We start from the raw sequence: 19,004 nt of genomic DNA on the forward strand, positions 1-19,004 counted from the left end.
TGAGAATGGGTCACAACAGCCATCAAATAAAAGCATTCCAACATCCAGTGACTCATTTGGTTGTGAACCTGAGCTGTGAATGAGCAAAGTGGAACACAGCCTTCACATTTGCAAAGACAAGAGAGGTAAAAAGAAAATTTACCTTATTAAATTGTCTGATGTTAACAGCACTATGTGGGGATCCAGCATTTCACTTGGATACCAGGCAGCATGCTTTAGAGTCAGAGAGGTAGAACTGGTGAAAAATCTCTCAGCAATTGGAGTGGTACTAAAATAAAGAACAATTTTCCAAAAAATTTCATAGAACTTGGATGAAACAAAAATCTATTTTAATATTCACTGCTTTTCTTTTCTTCAAATTTTTGTTAAATCTTGCTGAGAGAACATTCAAAGTACTTATCCAATCAATATCGCAGAATTTAAATGAAAATATTTTCTCAGTTATAGCATATTTTATCAGTGCTTTACATTTTTCAATACAGTACCTGATCTTTTTACTAACACTTGTAAGGAAACTGCAAGGGCAGATACTATCATTATTTTGAAATTTAGGAAACAGATCTTGAAAATATACAGTTCAAATGGATTTCCCTTATATTTTATAGAGCTAATAATAGGTTTCTACCTTATATTCTTCTCAGTAGATCATTCAGATTCTCACTTTTCTGAATTTTTTGAAAAAAATTATTAATAAAACCTAAACATCTGAGCAAACTTCTGGCTCCTAGACAAAATCTGCTTTTTAAAAATCTCATTTCTAACAAATTCAAAGAGTAGCCAAACTTTGAATAAAACAACAATGTGATAATTCAAGCAGAATAAAAGTATACCCACACATATACAAAAGGCATTCATATCATAGAAAGCCAGTCTGGGGACCATAACCACACTTTTAAGAATCCCTGATCTTGGACAATTTTCTGTATGTATTACAAATTATGTAGAAAAACACTAAGTGGACATACAACTTACCTACAATTCACTGTTGCTTTTCCACCTTCAAATTCAGAATTCTTCCCCCATCTTTTAGGTAATTCTAATACCATAAGTCCTTTTACTCCAATAAGTGCTACATGATGTTGAGTTGGACTTAACAAGACTTGATAAATTTCAAACAGAGGTGGATTTATGCAAAGCAATCTCTGAAAATTAAAGCAAACTGGTCAACATAGTTAATTTTAATGTAGATATATGTGGTAGATATTTAAAACCACCATAATGCTCTAGTTTTCTATAATTACAGGATAATGACACATTCTGGGTAAGTACCAACACTTGGGTTGATGAAATATTTTCAGCCATTTAGACTGAAATGATATACAAATGCATCAGCTTTTCCAACTTTGATAATTAAAGACCATTACACCTAATTTTTCAAAACCAACCGATACCTACAACTCCAATCTCAAATTTCTATCATTCCCTACTTGTTATTTACACCAATCAGATTAACCTGCATTTCTGGGAAATCTTGATGTGTCTTTGTGATTATGCCTTTTTGTCTTTGTACAGCTATTCCTCTTGCTGCAGCAACATTTTTCTTTTTAGTCAGCTAACAAGACTTAAAATATTCTCAGAGACTGGGCTACACCTTTTCCCCATGCAAGAAAATATTTCTGATATTGTGAGCAGGAATAAAAGTATCTTCTCTGTAGTTCCATAGTTCATTCTGGATAATTCCACTATTCTGAATTCTGACTTTTTTACTTGCTGAATTCACATAACTATGGATTACTTGAAATGTACCACTCTTCTCTGTATTTCTAGCTTAACATGTGGCACATCATGGACTCTCATATACTTAGTGCAATTTATGAGATCATGTCTCAAAATAAAAATGGGCTCAGGATAGGACTCAGTAATTAAGCATCCCCTGGGTTCAACCCCTAGTACATATATACATATATATGTGTGTGTGTGTATATATATCCATACACACACACATATGCTTAATGAATAGAAAAATGAACTCAGAAGAATTAATAAATATCATAAGTAATACAATAAAATGGTTTCAAGAATGCTGCTTTATAGAAAATATGAAACAGTGATATTTTAAGGGGGTTCTGATAAGTTCTAGTTCCCCATTTTATTTTCTTTTCACTTTCAGTTATAAATGATGAGACTACCAATGTGTTGTCTTCCTTATGTATAGAGAAGCACCCTACATCAGTATCTTTTTAGATCAGACTGTTCCAAAATACAATGATATTTCTATTAATTGTTATGGATGTCTGTAAGCCTGTGTCTTTTAGCTGCCTTTGCTGATTCTAAACATATTGACTTTTTTTTTTCCATCAGAGGTTCTTTCCTTCTATTCCCTATATTCAACTCCCACCTTTCTACTTGATTTTGACAGTAACTCAAACCAGAGGCTTCTCCTGAAATCTTGCTTCTGCTACATATCCAATCACAATAGTTTATTTGTAACAATCACAGAATGTAGGTTTTTGTTATTGTTTTTAAAGTCACTACTCATGCTTTTATTAATATTCAATGCATGATAGCTGCTTTCTTTCTAACCTCTTGAGTATTTGAGATTCTAGAGGACTGAAGGTTTTGAAGATGGTTACCAGTATTTACTCAGAGCTTACATATTACAGGTACTGTCAAGTGCTGGGCATACAAAAATGAGTAAGGCACCCCACACCCATTTGGTGCTTATAGTCTAGAAAGAAGACAAACAATAAATAAATAATTTAAAATAGTTTACTGTTCAAAATGCTGCATAGTAATGTAGAATGCTACCAGAATACTGTGTGCTGGAATCAGGTACAATAGTATGCACCTATAGTCCCAGCTACTTGGGAAGCTGAGAGAGGATCATTTGAGACAGGAATTTAGGGCTAGCCTGTGCAACATGCCAAGTCCCCTATCTCTTAAAAAAGAAGAAAAAGAAAAAAAGAAGGAAAACACTGGGTGCTGAACATCTAATAATTATTCTTAACTGAAATTTTACAGTAAGTACATTGTAGACTCTTGACCTTGTATGAAACTGCAGAAGCATTGGTAGTAGCTTGTTAAAATCACTTCTCAAAAAGAATTAATCCATGACACATAACAGATGTTATTCATTAAAATGGTTGCCACATTTACTTTTAAAATGTAAAAGGAGAATCAATTTTCTACAAATAAACATCTACACAAAGCACAGTTTGATCACTGCAAATCTAGCATACTTCCTGATCACACCCACTTTCACATACTACTGGTTTATCAAAAATTTCCATCTTTGGAGATGACCTAATTTACTAAAAGGGAGAAATCATTAAAAATGAGTTCCTCAATGTCAGGCTTGAAACTTGCTTTCAAATCTACTCTATGACAATGCTCAAAACAACCCAAGACAAAGTTATGATTATACCTATTTGAGTGGCAAGTCATAAAATAGGTTTCTCTGAACCAACCCGCTAAAAGCAGCAACTCCACCACACGTTCTCTATCCCTTTTACCCTGCTGGTTTTCTTCAGAGCACTTTTATCACCGACATTTTAGTAAGTATCCCACCGTTCTCGTCTTCCTCCCAGACCCTCAGAACACAAGCACCTGAACAGCTTGCAAGCGTCGGGCAGGGTTGAAGTCAGTAAACATGCTGGATTGGAGCGCTTTTCTGCTTGAAGTGGGTTTTCCCGGAATAGCACAACCACCAGAAGATGAAAAAGATGAAGTGAGAACGAAACAGAAAAACAAGTTCATATCCCGGCCGAGGGTCGCGTTCACGATGGCCAGGCCATACCTGGTACTGGGAATGCGAAGGCTCCTCACCACCGCCGCCGAGGCCTCGAAGGCGAACCACTAAGAAGGAGCTGCCTTCTCCGTCCCACAGAAAGAGCTCTCTGCCGAGGCCGAAGATCAGGTTTCTCGTCAGCAATTGCGACGGCAAAGGCGGCGATGAGGACGATGATGAAGAAGCCGGTTTCTCAGGGTCTGCTAAGCTCTGGTTTTTCAGTCCCTCCCGGAGACGCAAGAAAACTACGTGGTTAGGAAGCCAGGTCTGCCACAGATCACCGTCGCCCACCTGCCCCTCGGCAGCCGCCATGTTGTCCCAACTGCTTTCCTAGCTCCAGTTGCTCGACCCGCTGCTGAGCGCAGCCTACCCTCGGCTAGTCATCCACTGCTGCAGCCAATCATCGAGCAGGAAGCCCAGAAACAGGACGTCGGCCTCGGGGAGGGGCTAAGAAGAACTAGCCTATCAAGCAAGGGCATTTTCAGGGGAAAGCCAATTGCCAGGTTGGCATTCATTAAGAAATCGAAGTGGGCGGGACAAGGTTAACAGAACAGTGCCTATTTAGAGACTGATTCGCTAGTGCTTGAAATCTAGTACCTGAGGTATCTGAGATCTGCTTATCTAATTGCCTCTTGAACACCTCCATCTGGGTAAACCCAGGCATCCAGGACTTTCCATCAAGGCAGCGCTCTCAGTCCAGATTGGGTTGACCTCATAAATGTCACTACTTCATCCTCCTGCCCTTGGTTGGCCCAAATTTGTCTCCGTGTGGGGCTGGCTTGAAAGACGCTTCCCACAATTCCTTGCTAGCTACGTGTGATCTTCACCAGAAACTATAACTCCCAGAGGTCTATGCGCGCTCCCAGGGGCGGGGTTCTTGGCCGCGACTCCTGAGAAGTGATGGCAGAAGCCGCTGGGTCTCAGCGCCGCTCGCTGTACAAACAGGTGGGCTCGGCGTCCTGGAAAGAGGCTTTCAGGCAGGTGAGTGTGGGGTTTGGGCCATGGTCACTCCCTTAATTCATCCCAAAGGCCGTGTCCTCCGTGCCTTCACCTCTGCCCTGCTCTAAAAAGCAGGTGCCTGGAGCTTCTGGCCAGTGGAGGTGAACCCGGAACCCAAACCTCCAGCGCCTCCTGAGTCTTGATCTCCGCCCTGCCTCCTCCCGGGTTTTTGGCCCCCTGGGTGTGGGATTACCCTGTGTGGGCTAATCTCTGTAAACTTTTTGAATTCGGGTTAGTTTCATACTTGAAGTGTGGTCGTGATCATACTCTCCACACCTCTACAATAACACCACCCTCTACTGTTAAGTGGACACGAAGAGAAGCACTTCGTATAGTTTGGTCATGTGAGGTAGAAATTGTTTTTATTCCAGAGAATAGTCAGAAGAGCCTCAGTTACTAAGTTTGAATTGTACCTCACCTCTTCAGTAGTCAGTATAGTTCCTAGTAAGGTACAGCCTCTCTCTAGATGGGTATATTCCAGGAAAATTATTTGAAGTTAGAAAGATAGTGTATAGCAGAGTTTCTCAACCGTGGCCATTGACATTTAGAGGGAGATAATTTTTTGTTGTGGAGGACTGTTCCACAACAAAAAATATCCCTGGTTTCTAGCCCACTAGATTTTCATATGGTCTTACCATAAGAGTTATGACTACCAAAAATGTCACCCAGGCCTTGCCACATGTACCCTGGGAAACAAAAACCCCTGAATTGGGAAACGTTGTTATCACAGCCATCTCTAAAGTAGCAAGAAATTGAAAGCAATATAAATGTCCTTTAGTAGGATAGTGGATAAGATATTATGATCCCAACCATTAAGGAAGCTGGCATTAAAGAGAATATGAAATATGGTAGACTGGGAATATGTGAACAAAGCATTATAATTTTACTTATCTACATGTGACTAAGGACTGGACAAGGATATGCAAAAATAACTAGATAGGAGTATAATGAAAATTTTGTGTCTATAAATTTTTTTAAATGTTTTATCAAGTAATCTGAGGTTTTGTTGTTATAATTGTTTTTAATGAAATTGATTTTCCCCCATCTTGCTGCTTTTTCCAAGGGATGCCTGGAGAGAATGAGAAAGAGCCGTGACAGGCTCCTGAACAAGTACCGCCAGATTGGAAGCAATATGCCAGGGAGAGGTCAGAATGCCTTTCTAGTGCAAGAGGTGATGGAAGAAGAGTGGAAGTCTTTGCAATCAAGAGAGTGCTATCCAGAGGCTTTGACTCAGGTCAGGCTTTGATATGTGTTTTCAGGGAGGGGTTGCACCAGGAAGAAATTCTAGTGTCTTCTCTGTACCTGTTTATCCATTTCCTCTAAACCCGCTGACCTCCAGCCCCCCCAATTTGAATTCTAACAGCCTTTGATCCAGGCTCTTCTGCCTTTAACATTAAATTCTTACAGGTCAGTGACTCTTAAATACTAGACTGCTATATACTTACAACATAATCACTATGAAACTATGAAGAAATTTCTTTTTGTCTCCACTCCTGGAAATTTTGATTCATTAGGCATGAACTAGGAATTTGGCTTTATAAAAGTTTCTAGGAACATTCTGATTACAGTCTCAGCCAGAGTTGGGAACTGAATATGAATAGGAAATCATTTATGGTGTAAAAGGAAGAATACTGGATTGGAGGTTGGGAGTTCTGGAATCCTAATTCTGGTTTTGTTACTAACTCTTAACTTCAGTCTTTGAGTTTTAGCTTTCACCTTTACAAAAGGATAAAATAGCTGGGGAAATAGCTCAGTTGGTAAGTGCATGCCTTATACAGGGCCCTGGGTTCAATCCCCAGCACCGCAAAAAAAAAAAAAAAAAAAGAAAAGAAAAGAAAAGAAAAAGAGAAACCAAATACAAAGGGATAAAATAATGTCAATATTGTGAGGATTATATGATTATAGGACAAAACTCTGTGATGAGGCATTTTTCAGTGACATCTATGTGTCCTACAATATGCTAAGTGTTTGCCTTACATCACTACCGTTAATATTCATGATAATCCTCTTGGGTAGGTTTTATTCCCATTTTACAAAGACCAAAACTGAGGCTTACAAAGACTAAGAATTTTCCTGTGGTTACATGACCTTGGAAGAATATATACTTTATTGTTACCCTATACTGTCTATCCCAAATTTGATGACATTATTTTATCACTGGGTAGTTTAATCATCTGCCAATGACTTCTCATCATGACCACATTACCCCAGTGTTAGCATAGTCTGTAGGAGGACTAGACTGATTTTTCAGGTAAATCTGTTTTTTGTTTTGTTTTGTTTTGTTTTGAGTACTGGAGATTGAAGCCAGGGGCACTTAACCACTGAGCTACATCCTGAGTCTATTTAATTTAAGTTAAGGTCTTGCTTAGGACTTCTCTAGGTTGCTGAGAATATCCTTGAACTTGTGATCCTCCTGCCTCAGCCTTCTGAATTTCTGGGATTGTAGACATGTGGTGCCATGCTCAGCAATTATGGGTTCTTAAGCCAGCCTGTAAGCATGAATCACTGTTGGACTTAGTGGCAGATTAATAATTCAAATGTAAGATGATTCCACTTTCTCTTGTAGTTGAGCTTACCAATGGACTTGGCTGTGTTAAAGGAAATCCAACAGGAGCTGATTGATCAAGGTAACCCTGGGGAGTGGTCTTTCCTATATTTAGCCACTCTTAATACTGGCCTTTTCTACCACCATCTTCTGTCAAAGTGTCTGGAAGTCTTTGGTTTTACTATGAATTTTTGACTATCTATCTTTGCAATAATAAGGGTCTCTGGGATGCTGGGCTTTACGAGGTTTTGTGCCAATAACTTTTCCTTCCATGATATTGCTTTCCTTTGTGACTACCCTAGAAGACCATATTAGAATAGAAAGTGGTGTTCACACAGGTTGCACAACTAGTTAAGTAGTGGAACTGGGAAGCAAAATTTTGTGAATCCAGTTCCATGTTTATTCTGTCCTGCTCTCTACTAACAGGTTAAGCCAGGTGCAGTGTCCTGATCCTGTGGTTCCTGCTACTCAGAAGGCTGAGATGGGAGGATTGATTGGACCCAGGAGTTTGAGGCCAGCCTGGGCAATTCTGGCTTAAGAACCCAGAATTTTTAAATGAGACTTCTCATTTAAAAAACAAAACAAAGGAAAACAAAAGAAAAAATGGTTACTAGGAAACACGTTACTTTACAGGATACAGTGGAGTGGTACATGGTCATATCCCTTGCTTTATCCAATTTCAGTGCCATCTCTCTCATCCATTCTTTATTGATTCTCTAGGATCATGTGAGCATCATTCCTTGAGATGTCATAGCACTATAGAGAATAATAATTTAACACCTTATATAATTGTCTTTTATCCCTTATAGCCTTATCTTGACTAGGTTTCATCTTTGTCATCTGTAAAATAGAGATGATAGGCCTGCCCTGTAAGTTTATCATAAGGCTTAAATAATATATGTAGAGAAGACTTAGAGCAGTGTCTTTCATGTAGAAAGCTTTCAGTAATCAATAGCTATTATTCTGGTAATTCATGAGCACATATTCTTGAACCAGACCTTAAAGAGTCATTTCTCAGCTTTACTACTTTTAAATTATGTGCAACTGAGCAAAGAGTTAATTTTCCTGTGTCTCAGTTCCTTCATCTTTGAGCTAAGGTTAATTATAGTGAAGAAGCTAATATATATAAAGGATCTAAACAGCATTTAAAGCATACTAAGTGCTCTACCAATGATAATTGTTACTATTGGCTCCGGTTAGACTGTGAGGTTCTTAAGTTTAGTTGTCATCTTCTTTTGTAATTGATTATCTCTTCCCCCTACCTACAAAACTTGTCTAAGTAGTGAAACATATAACCCACTAAATCTTTATTTGGGGGTATATTTAATTAAAAATTCTAAAATGATAAGGATTTATGCACTCAACCAGAAGGAACATTCTAAAGCAGAGATCAGCAGCAACATTTCTGTAAAGGGCTAGATATCCCGACTACGCTCTACTGTTGTGATGGAAAAGCAGTTATTGACAGTATGTAAACAAATAAGTGCAGCTGTAGTTGGTTGCTTCTTTTTCTTCTTTTGGTACCGGGAATTGAACTTAGGGGCACTTAACTACTGAGCCACTTCCCCAGCCCTTTTTTGTATTTTGTTTAGAGACAAAGTCTCACTGAGTTGCTTAGCTCCTTGCTAAATTGCTGATACTGGCTTTCAGCTCACAATCCTACACACGTTCTGAGTGCACAGACATTGAGGAACTGATCACTTGAGGCTCAAGTGAGCCTAGAGTTTGAAATAAATGCTCTATAAGTATCAGCTTTCTCCAGTTGCCCCCAAGACTCTGACATTTCACATCTCTACTCCTATAGCCTACAGAGATGTGTGAAAGTTATCTTTTTGTCACTTAGCCTACTTCACCTCCTGTGCTCACAAGGAGGTGGTAGATGCGGGCAGGGGAGATTCAACAAGATATTAGCCTGAGTTTTGCCTGAATCTTTACATTAGGTAGAAGAAACTCTTGAAGGTGAAGCTTGGCATTAAGTACAGGGCATCCTCAGGAAAACATGGTGAGGCACTTCTGCTGCCTTTTGCCTTGCAGAACAGTGCATCATCAGGGAGTATGAGAAGAGCTTGCAGTTTGATGAACAGTATCTCAGCATCATGCTGGCTGAGTGGGAAGCGAAGCCTATCATCTGTCCTGTTTGTACAAAGTAAGAGTTTTCAAACCTTTTTGGCATTATTGGTTCCCATCCCCCATTTTAAGGTGAGTGGGATCCCCCATCCAAAAAAAAAAAATTGTTGTATGAAAAGGTCTTTGGGAGTCAAGTCTGTCCACCATGATGATTGAAGATCCTAATTCTGATTCTAGGTACAACCTGAGAATAACAAGTGGTGTGGTTGTGTGTCAATGTGGCTTGCATATCCCATCTCATGTAAGTATTCCACATAAAGGTTTTGTGTCACCTCTTCCCAAATATATCTGTGTTTTGAAGAACCTCCAGTCATGGGCTGGAACTGATGTGCACATCTCTTCCAAATTTTGTGTTCAGTGACATCACATTGGTACTGTCACATCAGTCATGCCAAGAACATATGCAGCATGGGAATTGGCCAACACTACAAAGTACCACCACCATTTCCAATCTATAGAGTTATCACAGTTTAGGTCTGGAAACACTTGACTCTGATCTTCCATAGAAAGTTTCTGTAAATAGAGACACACCAGTATTCAGAATGTAGACTTCAGTAACCTTAAAATGCAGAAAGAACCCTCTTTTCTGACATGCTGGGGACAGCAAGTTTGCCAGTTCATTGAGCAGTTGGTTAAAGTGGCAAATTATAAAAATGACACATTTTATGGTGAGTTTCAAACTGCTTTGAAAACAACTCCTGTAATGCACATTCTGGAGTTGTCCAGTTTCATCTCTGAAGTTAATCAAGAAGCTGGATATGGAACTTTAGGATTTTTCTTTTACTTAGTTTAAAAGCTTTAAATTAAATTTAAAAGCTTTTTTTTTTTTTTTTTTTTAGCAACTTATCCTTTTGAGTGTTTCCTAAACTCTGTTATCATAAAAATGAAACTTTATTTTCATTTCCCTATACAATATCATTGGTTTATATAACCTGTAATAAAATCACTGAAGATACAGTAGCAAGTTCAGTTAGCACAAACATACCTGGGAGCAGACACTGCTGATTCATGGTAAGGATACACTGAGACAGTAGCTGCAGAAGCAAAAGGTTAGAAAGTAACCTACTAGCACTAGCGCTGAATGTTCCTGCTTTGAATGGCAGTCAGTGTTTTAAAGGAGATGGCACTGGGGAGGTGGTTAAATGTGGGGAGATTGGTTAAGAGATCTTGGCAGTCTTAAGTCTAAGACTGTCTTTAAAGCTCTAAGGACTCAAGCCAGTCACAGCAAGTGAGCGAGAGTTACATTGGTTGGCGTGAGGAATCATTATTTTCAACCTGTAGAAAATCAAGTAACTTAGTTACGGTTAAACTTTTTCAGTCTCCAGAATTGTCAGAACAGAAGCTTCGTGCCTGTTTAGAAGATAGTGTAAATGACCACAGTACACATTGTCCCCATACCCCTGAGTTTTCAGTCACTGATGGAATAGAAGAAAAGCCCAGTCTTCTCATGAGCTGTCTGGTAAGTCTCCCATGGGACCCAGGCAGTAGTAAGAGCAGGTCAGGTGTTTGTTTTATTCCCATCTTGGTGGAAATAATCCTTAGAGACACGTAAATGTTTAATAGTTTATGTTTTGAGGCATTTACTTCATAGAAAGTGAAGTCACCTCACCTAAAAGATCAATTATTCCCTGAAAAGCAAAGAGGCAGCCTAGGATCTGGCATCCAGCTGCACTGCCTGCTCTTGTTAGACCTGCTGTAGTTGTCTTGGACTCCTCAGATCACCTGATGGTGATGGTCATAAGACCCAGGTAACCATCATGGCACCACCTCTGCAAATGGATACAGGACAGGAAGCACAGCACAGCAACATCAGGTTTGTCTCTCAGCAAAAATCTTCACAGAGGTGAAGGTCAGGCTCTAGGTCCTTGAGTGGCAACTCAGGTATGAGGGACAGTAGCACAGTAGGTATGGGAGCCACTTGTCTAGAAACCTTAAGCTTGATATGGGAACTAGTATCTCTTACAGTAATCCAAGTAATGATGTAGGAATCACTATGACATATGTTGTTATAGGCTCTAGGCTCTAGGCAAGAGGAACATTGGTGTTAGCAAGCACTACAGCATGCCAGATACTCAATAAAACCCAACCCTTCACACAAAACTGACCAGTCTTTTATGGGCTCCTGCTCTACCTGATACTATAACTCCTCTTAACCTATTGATATATCTTTGACCTTTAGGGCAAGGATCGTATTATTTTACTCTCAGGCCTTGACACCAAAATAGGTGTTTAGTATTTATTATAAATAAGTTAAAATAGAGGAAGGAGATCTGAAGAGGCACAGGTCACATGGCTTCAGCTTCTGCCTTCTTGAACTAGTGAGTCTCCTGTAGAGATGATGTTAGTAGCAGGGTAGCGGGTGCCCCTTGGGTATGAGTCTCAGACCAAGTACTGAAGAGGATGAGAGTGAGAGTTAAAAAGGGGAAGCTGCCAGGAGCAGTGGCATGTCCCTAGATTCCCAGCTACTCAGGAGGCTGAGGCAAGACCACTTGAGCCTGGGAGTTCAAGACCAACCTGGGCCACTTACTGAGACTGTCTCCAAAAAGAAAAAAACAAAAAAAAGCATCAAAAGATTGCCTAATTACTGAGTATACACCTGTGGCTCTCCCTACATTTGTAGATCTAGTGAGATCAGGCTGTAGGGCCATTCGGCACAGATGAAGATGGGGTAGAAAGTAGGTGTGGGTACAAAAGATGGTAATCTATGACAAGGGTTTGAACTGCTTGAAATATGACAGTGTGAAACTGACCAGGGGATGGAATGTACTAAGCTACCTGTTAGGGTTATGGCATCTTTCAGAGAAAGCCAATAAATATATCACCCTGGAGGTAGAGAGGTAAAGGACAGACATGATTCCTTAGCATAGTGGTGGGGCCAAGTCAGCAAGGATTGTTTACTGATCATATTACAGGATATCAGGGGAAGGCATATGAGATTAGTACACCTCCAAGTTGTTTCTGCCTGTGTGAACATGTATGTTTACCTCCCCTTTGCCATTTTCCATCTTGTGTTGAAGTCCTACATTTGTAAGGGATGTACAAGCTCTAACCTATCAACCTATTTAATCTCTCCGGTTGCTGGTTTCCTAAGAGTGAGGATATTTTATGGTTTATCTCTAAGATTTTATCTTTGTTTGAAGACATTACTGCTAATGGCTTTGAAGGCTATAGGACAGAGGTCCAACAAAGCCCAAAAGGTGGGCTTGTCAGTGCCCTCCTTGATAAAGTATTCCATCAACCTAATTCATAGTTGTAACTGAACTCAGGCAGCACCATCTAATGTATAGTAATTTTAATTATAGCAACTAAATGTCAGTATTGATCACAACTTTTAACCGTATCTTAAGGTAACTTTTTGTGACTAAAATTCAATTTATGCTAAGTTGTTTTCTGTTTAAATTAAGGTTTGTGATACATGGGCTGTGATCCTTTAGAGCCAAGCTGGACTCATGTCATTCTTCTGCTTTGAAAACAACTCACTCCCTGTAAGAGGGTTCCCTGTGTATACAAATATTTTACTTATAATTTATTTTGTATTAAAACTTTCCAAACATGTCTGTTTTGGTGTTTTGATGCAGGCTGAATCTGAAGAAATAGAAAAGACAACCTTCCTTGGAGGAGATAAAAGAATTTTATTGTCCTTCATTATGTTATACAAAAATCTAGAAATAATAGATTTGTACAGGAAAACTTCCAAATGAATAGTAAATGAGAGCATAATAGCAATAATTTAAATTTGCTTATTTTTTCCCCATGATGTTAGGATTATAACCATTTCAAAGCACACAGTCTGGTGTCTGGGTAGTTTTTGTTCACTGGTCAAAGCTCACCATAAAATTAAGGCTTTCAGTGTCTCTGATTGCTCTACTGGCTCTTGACAAAACTTTTGAGATCTTCAAGAAATGCAATGTACTCCTGGTGCTCCAGAGCTGTGCTGAGTTCCACCAACTCATCTGCAAAAGTGTTGTCCACCCCTCGGTCTGCAAGGAAGTCCATCAGGTGGTCATACAAGGCCTATAAAGAAAAACATTTACTAGTTTAAAGAAGTAAAAGACAATCAGTAATACTTACTAATTAAGATGCTTCTTCTTTTCCTTGAACTGGGACCTTCCCCTGCAAGGCCTGATCACTCGCCATCCTACCCAGAACTCACCCAGTCCAGGGAATCTGTGTTCAGAGTGTAATTAGTGTCCTTCCATTCAGAGTCGCCAGTGGCCTGAAAACTAACTTCCTTAATAGAGAAAATGTCGCTTTCAGCTTCCTCTTCTTGTCCAATCTAAGAAGAAACAGTATTTAGGGAAACTGAAGGGTTCTCCAAGAAAGGCCAGAATTAAGCAAAGAAAGGCTTTTTGCAGCTTGAAACCCCCCTGGTTCTAACCACCTTCTCTCCTCACGCGCACATCTTTCCCTGCTTTGCTAGTCTAGAAAGTCTCACAAGTATCTGCTAAAAGGACCAGAAAGGTCCCAGGACACTCCTTGCCTGGGGGTGCCAAGGGACTGTCATTCCATCTCACATACCTCATCTTCTGGATAGTGACAGTCCAATACAAGGGCCTTCTTTCCATCACTCTTTGAAACTTCAACCACGAAATTGGGAGTGGATGTCAGTTCAGGCTGGGGAAAAAAAAAAAAAAAGTCAGTAGAAGTCATTGTTGAAAGGGGTCCATCCCTGGACCAAAGGTGTCAGGTAGTTCAGTGATAGCCACCAATATTAGAATCTAGCCATTTTTTATAGTCTTATGGTACGGTGTTCAGATAAGGAGCCCAGAATCTTTAACACAGTATTACGAAGAGCTTTACTTGTTAGCACCCTACTTTGTAAAAGAACAGTTGTTTAATAAGAAATTTGAATTCTAGTTAATGGTACCAGTTAACTGAGATGCACATCAGTCCCTTAACTGTCCCGGGCCTGTTTTTTCTCCACCCATGACCCAAAACTCTAAGACATTCTTTCCAGTTTAGTTGTTACAGGAATCTTTCCTTAATTATGGACCAGGATCAAAGCCTGGCACACTGGTTCTGGTCAAATGGCCATCCTACTGGCTAAGTAATGGCAGCAGCTTTTCCTCTCATGGTGACCCTGGGAACAGATCAAGTCCAAGATCAGAGAAAATCCAGTCAGGATAGCTAAAACAAGCACACCAGAGAGCCTGCTCTCATAGGTAATAAGTCAGCACTGATACCTGCTCAGTGAGTCTGGGGACCCCATGCCCTCTCACTGGATGGCTTCCTGGTTAGGCACACCACTTCCTAAAATGTCTGAAGACAGAGTACCATCCAGATCCAACCAAGAAAGCCAGCAACCTAAGGAATGATCTCACCTAGCCAAGTGTTAAAATCTCTGAGGCCCCTGGCTTTCCTGTGTCAGTTAAGTGGGCGGTGTTTATTACCAGCTTATGACATGTTAGGAACATTCCTTATCTTGAACATATTCCTAGTAATAAACTCTCTATACATGTCCCCATCACAGAAAGGAATGAAAGTTTCAGTTCTTTCCATTAATAGAACTCAGGCCTAACTATGAAGCCTGAGCTTGCTCCTGGCAATGGATTCAACCCCAGGGAAAGGAGGGGTCACAAGCACTGGGGCTAACACTGATTCAGCTGTTCTGTAAGTCCAAGGATGTGCCCCTTGTCTTCTCTCAAATGTTAGAAAAATTAAAAGAAAAAAGAACCAGTACTTCTTGCCTATCAGAACTGACAGAAAGTCTGGTTAACAGCACAAGCTTACCTCCTGTTCTTCAACCTTCTGCCCTTGTGAGGGCTCCTCCTCACCATCAAATGTTGGTGGGATGCTATTATTAATGTTGAAAGTGACAGTAATCCTAGAAAAGCAGATGAAAACACAATAAATAGGAAGGTGTATTTTTGATTGAGTAATGTAACAGGTAAGTATGGAGGCTTGTTAAAACAATGTCTCTACCCTAGCTGGCTGTACATCGTGAATATCTGTAGAACTCCAAAACGGGGTGGTTGCCTACATGTGTCAACAGCTCAAAGTTAAATTACTATGCCCTGGCTGGGGGTGTGGCTCAGTGGTAGAAACTTGCCTACTATATATGAAGCCCTGGGTTCTGTCCCAAACATCAGGAATTGGGTGGTGGAATTAACAGGCCCTGTTATTTCAACCAAACCCAGTCGTACCTGGGCTACTTCCATCAGGCAAGCATCCCAGTGCCCAATGCCACATGTCCACTAGCCATCTCATGCTATAGCCAGCTGATACTGTCCACCCTTGTCTTCCCAGGTAATCCTCCACTGGAGGTGAGCAGCTGAGAAGCTGATGGGATGGAATAGAAGTCCTTTAACGAACTTTCTCCATCACAAAATCTGCCCCTGAGAAGGTGGCATCACCATAAATGCTGCAGTATAGACTCATTCTTCATAATCACAAAACAGGCTAGAAACATCAACTAATAACAGCTTTAAGAGTTAAGAATCCTCACCTGACAAATCATGTTTCAAAGTTTGGGTCAAAATTCCTGTGACAAGAGATTTGGAACTGGAAGTGCTGGAACTAGAAGTGTGCTACTCCAGCAGGTCCCACCCCACACAAGAATACACTACATGCTGCTCCCTGAGTCGGAGCTGCACTAACTGGCTGCCTTACCATGAAGCCACTTTCCTATTAGAATGGCAGTTTTGAGGTTCAGCCACAAATGTCTGATCTGCAACACTGCTGATCAAGCTGAGTTCCTGGGCACAGAAATGCTATGATGTTCATCAGAGCATTATTTATAATGGCCCCAAAATGGTCATGGAAACCCTACTAAAATTACTTAGGTACCAGGCACAGTGGAACACGCTTATAATCCCAGCCAACTCAGGAGGCTGAGGCTGGAGGATCATAAGTTTGAGCAACTTAGCAAGGCCCTGTCTTAAACAAAAAGGGCTGGGGATGGGGATGTAGCTCAGTGGTTGAGTGCCCCAGGTATAATCTCCAATACTGCAAAACAACAACAAACAGGAGTGAGGGGTATTAGGTGAAGTTATAGAATATACAACGGACTTATGTAGAGAAAAAACACACTATACCGTAGGCAAATGAATCAGATTCCTACTTCACACTACACAAAAAAGTTGCAAAATGGATATAGACCTAAACAGAAGAACTAATGAAGAGAAAACACAAGCATAAATCTCCACAACTTTGGGTTAGGCAATGATTTTTTAAAGGTGCCACAAATACTATAAGTGACAAAAGAAAATAAACCCTTTTTAGCTGGAGGTGTAGCTCAGTGTTAGAACACTTGCACAGCATGCACAAGGCCCTGAGTTCAATTTCCACTACTGGAGGGGAAATAAAGACGAAGAAAATTTAAAACTTTGGGAGTGGGGCGTCCTGATGGAAGAACAAGTGCTTAGCATATGTGAGGTCCTATATTTAATCCCCCAGCACCACAAAAATAAAGGGGGGCAGAAATCAAAAAATAAATGTAGGCAGGATTCAGCATCCCTCACTAATAACTAGCCCACAGCAAATTTGTATTCAGTGAATAAGCAACCTGAACCTCATGATGCTGTCTAATGAATCCGTGTTAACAAAGTGCTGGGCCTAATCCAAAGCCATCCTGGGGATTGTTCCGGACAGGTCCTGCAAGGTCGTGGACTTTTTTTTTTTTTTGGGGGGGGGTACCAGAGATTGAACCCTGGGATGCTTAATCACCAAGTCACATCTCCAGGCCTTTTTTATATTTATTGGAGACAGGGTCTCGCTGAGTTGCTTAGGGCCTTGGTAGTTGCTGAGGCTAGTTTTGAACTATTCATCCTCCTGCCTCAGCCTCCCAAGTTGCTGGGATTACAGGCATGTGCCACCGTGCCCAACAAGGTCATGGATTTGATCACCTGGAGTTCCTGGACCAGTACTTACTTTTCCCCAGCAACTTTCCGCACTAATTTAGCTTCTGTCCCATTCACTTCCAGTTCCCAACCACCAGACATCTTGGGAAGGGATTTATGCTTCTGGATTTTCTTTTCTTCCTTAATTTCATCCGTCAGAAATTCAACAAAAGCTTTGTCTCCTAGAAAAGAAATGTAGATGATTCAAAAGACAAGTCAATTAGTCTAAAACAAATATCCAACTTAACTGCAGTGAGAAACCTGGACTTGGACTGTTTCTAATCTCTCTTCTACTATGGTTGTTCTTGGACCTTATTCCAGTTCACACCACAAAGCCTGAGTTTCCTTCTCTGTAAAAGTACCATGATATATTAGTGGGAAGCTAAGCTTGATTCTGGAACTTATTTGCAATAACTAACTCATTACCCTCTTCCACTTGCCAACGGACATAATTATATTTTCAACCACGACTTTGGGCCTTCGCAAAGTTCCATTTTCAAGAGACTTTAAGGATAACTGGGCGGGTGGCATGTGCCTGTATCCCAGCGACTGGGGCTGCTGAAGCAGGAGGATCGCAAATTTGAGATCAGCCTCAGCAACTCTGCAAGACCCTGTCTCAAAACAAAAAATGAAAAGGACCGAGGATGTAATGAGGATTTAACAGTGGTAAAGCGCCCCTGGGTTTGTAGCCCCCACCCCCAAAAATAAAAGGGACTAAGAGAAACTACGGGTAAAGGCACCCTCCAGTATTTAATGTTATTTCCATTTCAAAACAAAAGCCACGAGACTCTTGGTGAATGGGGGAGGAAGTTACGATCACCACGGTTCAACCCGCTGGTCGTCAATCAATGGGAAAGTGTTTCGGACCCCGTGTATCTTCCGGGCAGTCTCTCCTGGCCTACGCTCTCCCTCTCAGACCCCCAAGACCAGGCCCGAGTACGCAAACCTCACCTTCCGTGTGCAGCGCGCCGCAGCCGCAGCCGCAGCCGCAGGGCCCCGGAGGCTGCAGGAGGCCGGGCCGCCGCTCCGACCCGGCTCGCACACAGAGCAGCCCGAAGGGCCGGACGCACGGCCGCGGCGCTGGCTGCAGCAGTTGCCGGAGCGGAGGGTGGGGCGCGACAGTGCGGAGGCCGGCGACCGCGGCGCCCAGGCCTCGGGGAACGCAGCGCAGCAGAGGCAGCATCGCGAAAGAGGCGGGAGACACGTGCGAACGCAAAGGACAAGCTCGGCCAAGGCGCACCGTGACCTAACGCGCCGCCGGAAGCCCTTCCCTCTACCGGGAGTGTTTCCGACATCTGCTCCGTAAAGACCTAAGGCAACCGGACGGGATCGCGCCCTCTGCTGGGGACCTCCGGTGCAGCCCCCGGGGAGTCCTTACTTCGGAGCAGTTGCTCTCAACTGAGTTGGCCTGAGTCCCTGATGCTCTCTCCAGAGGCTGCCTACTCTCCAACTTTCCACGTAACTTTTCTCAAACCATGTCCGACTTTCTGACTTCGTGGAATACGCTCTTGTCGCTTCAACTCCACCACACCAGTCTCCAAGGTCACCTCCCTTAAGAGGCCTTCCTGGAACCTTCTCCTTATCACCAGAAGGTTTTTGTTCAGACTTTCTCACTCAACACCTTTGCTGCTTCTCCTTCCAACACAATCCTTTTGGCAGTACTGGTGCACCTGACAGCTCCCCCTCATCCCAGAGTATGATATCCTGTTAGGGCAGGATCCATGATTAATTTCAGTCGCCATTCTATGCACCCTCCAACTTTGCATCT

The 19,004-nt window shown here is 41.5% G+C and overlaps 3 protein-coding genes across 6 annotated transcripts in view; 1 reads left to right on the forward strand and 2 right to left on the reverse strand.

Annotated features, from left to right (window-relative positions):
* Positions 1-4,147, reverse strand: part of NUP88 (nucleoporin 88) — a 30,396-nt gene extending 26,249 nt beyond the window's left edge. Inside the window, exons 1-3 of one of the 3 annotated variants that reach the window (XR_013762656.1) lie at positions 3,737-4,147; positions 973-1,142; positions 143-268 (exon numbers count right to left, since the gene is read on the reverse strand). Coding sequence is in view for 2 of the 3 variants with exons in the window: in XM_079132434.1 (XP_078988560.1) it covers positions 143-268; positions 973-1,142; positions 3,737-4,039 (599 nt within the window). In the remaining variant the exon portion in view is untranslated. The remainder of the gene's footprint in view (positions 1-142; positions 269-972; positions 1,143-3,736) is intronic. The other 2 variants (XM_079132434.1, XM_079132433.1) reach the window with 2 other exon arrangements.
* A 124-nt stretch (positions 4,148-4,271) lies between these two features.
* RPAIN (RPA interacting protein) lies at positions 4,272-13,285 on the forward strand. Of its 2 annotated transcripts, XR_013762657.1 has the most exons (8): positions 4,272-4,708; positions 5,790-5,960; positions 7,293-7,353; positions 9,306-9,417; positions 9,576-9,639; positions 10,717-10,857; positions 12,803-12,883; positions 12,977-13,285. XR_013762657.1 is itself a non-coding variant. In XM_079132456.1 (7 exons), exons 1-7 carry the CDS (start codon positions 4,628-4,630, stop codon positions 12,830-12,832), a joined length of 660 nt encoding a protein of 219 aa, XP_078988582.1. In that variant the 5' UTR covers positions 4,272-4,627; the 3' UTR covers positions 12,833-12,955. The 2 variants fall into 2 exon arrangements, 1 of the variants encoding a protein (XP_078988582.1); XM_079132456.1 differs by lacking the exon at positions 12,977-13,285 and having other exon boundaries at positions 12,803-12,955.
* Positions 13,011-18,532, reverse strand: C1QBP (complement C1q binding protein). The gene is made up of 6 exons (XM_079132450.1): positions 18,188-18,532; positions 17,268-17,418; positions 15,129-15,222; positions 13,917-14,012; positions 13,552-13,674; positions 13,011-13,412 (listed from the first exon to the last, which is right to left on the reverse strand). The coding sequence occupies exons 1-6, from the start codon at positions 18,417-18,419 to the stop codon at positions 13,263-13,265; spliced, it is 846 nt and encodes a 281-aa protein (XP_078988576.1). The 5' UTR covers positions 18,420-18,532; the 3' UTR covers positions 13,011-13,262.
* Positions 18,533-19,004: the final 472 nt, after the last annotated feature.

This window comes from Sciurus vulgaris, assembly GCF_902686455.1.
Source record: "Sciurus vulgaris genome assembly, chromosome: 3".
In the NCBI taxonomy this organism is placed as follows: Eukaryota; Metazoa; Chordata; class Mammalia; order Rodentia; family Sciuridae; genus Sciurus; species Sciurus vulgaris.

What these genes read in the sequence shown, in the direction of transcription:
- RPAIN (XM_079132456.1), top strand. Translation starts at nt 4,628, where the DNA reads ATGGCAGAAGCCGCTGGGTCTCAGCGCCGCTCGCTGTACAAACAGGTG. An exon ending in GGAAAGAGGCTTTCAGGCAG is followed by an intron (nt 4,709 to 5,789) that starts GTGAGTGTGGGG and finishes GCTTTTTCCAAG; the next exon opens with GGATGCCTGGAGAGAATGAG. An exon ending in ACAGGAGCTGATTGATCAAG is followed by an intron (nt 7,354 to 9,305) that starts GTAACCCTGGGG and finishes TTTGCCTTGCAG; the next exon opens with AACAGTGCATCATCAGGGAG.
- C1QBP (XM_079132450.1), bottom strand. Translation starts at nt 18,419, where the DNA reads ATGCTGCCTCTGCTGCGCTGCGTTCCCCGAGGCCTGGGCGCCGCGGTC. An exon ending in CGGCGCGCTGCACACGGAAG is followed by an intron (nt 17,419 to 18,187) that starts GTGAGGTTTGCG and finishes TTTCTTTTCTAG; the next exon opens with GAGACAAAGCTTTTGTTGAA. An exon ending in ACACAGATTCCCTGGACTGG is followed by an intron (nt 13,413 to 13,551) that starts GTGAGTTCTGGG and finishes TTTTCTTTATAG; the next exon opens with GCCTTGTATGACCACCTGAT.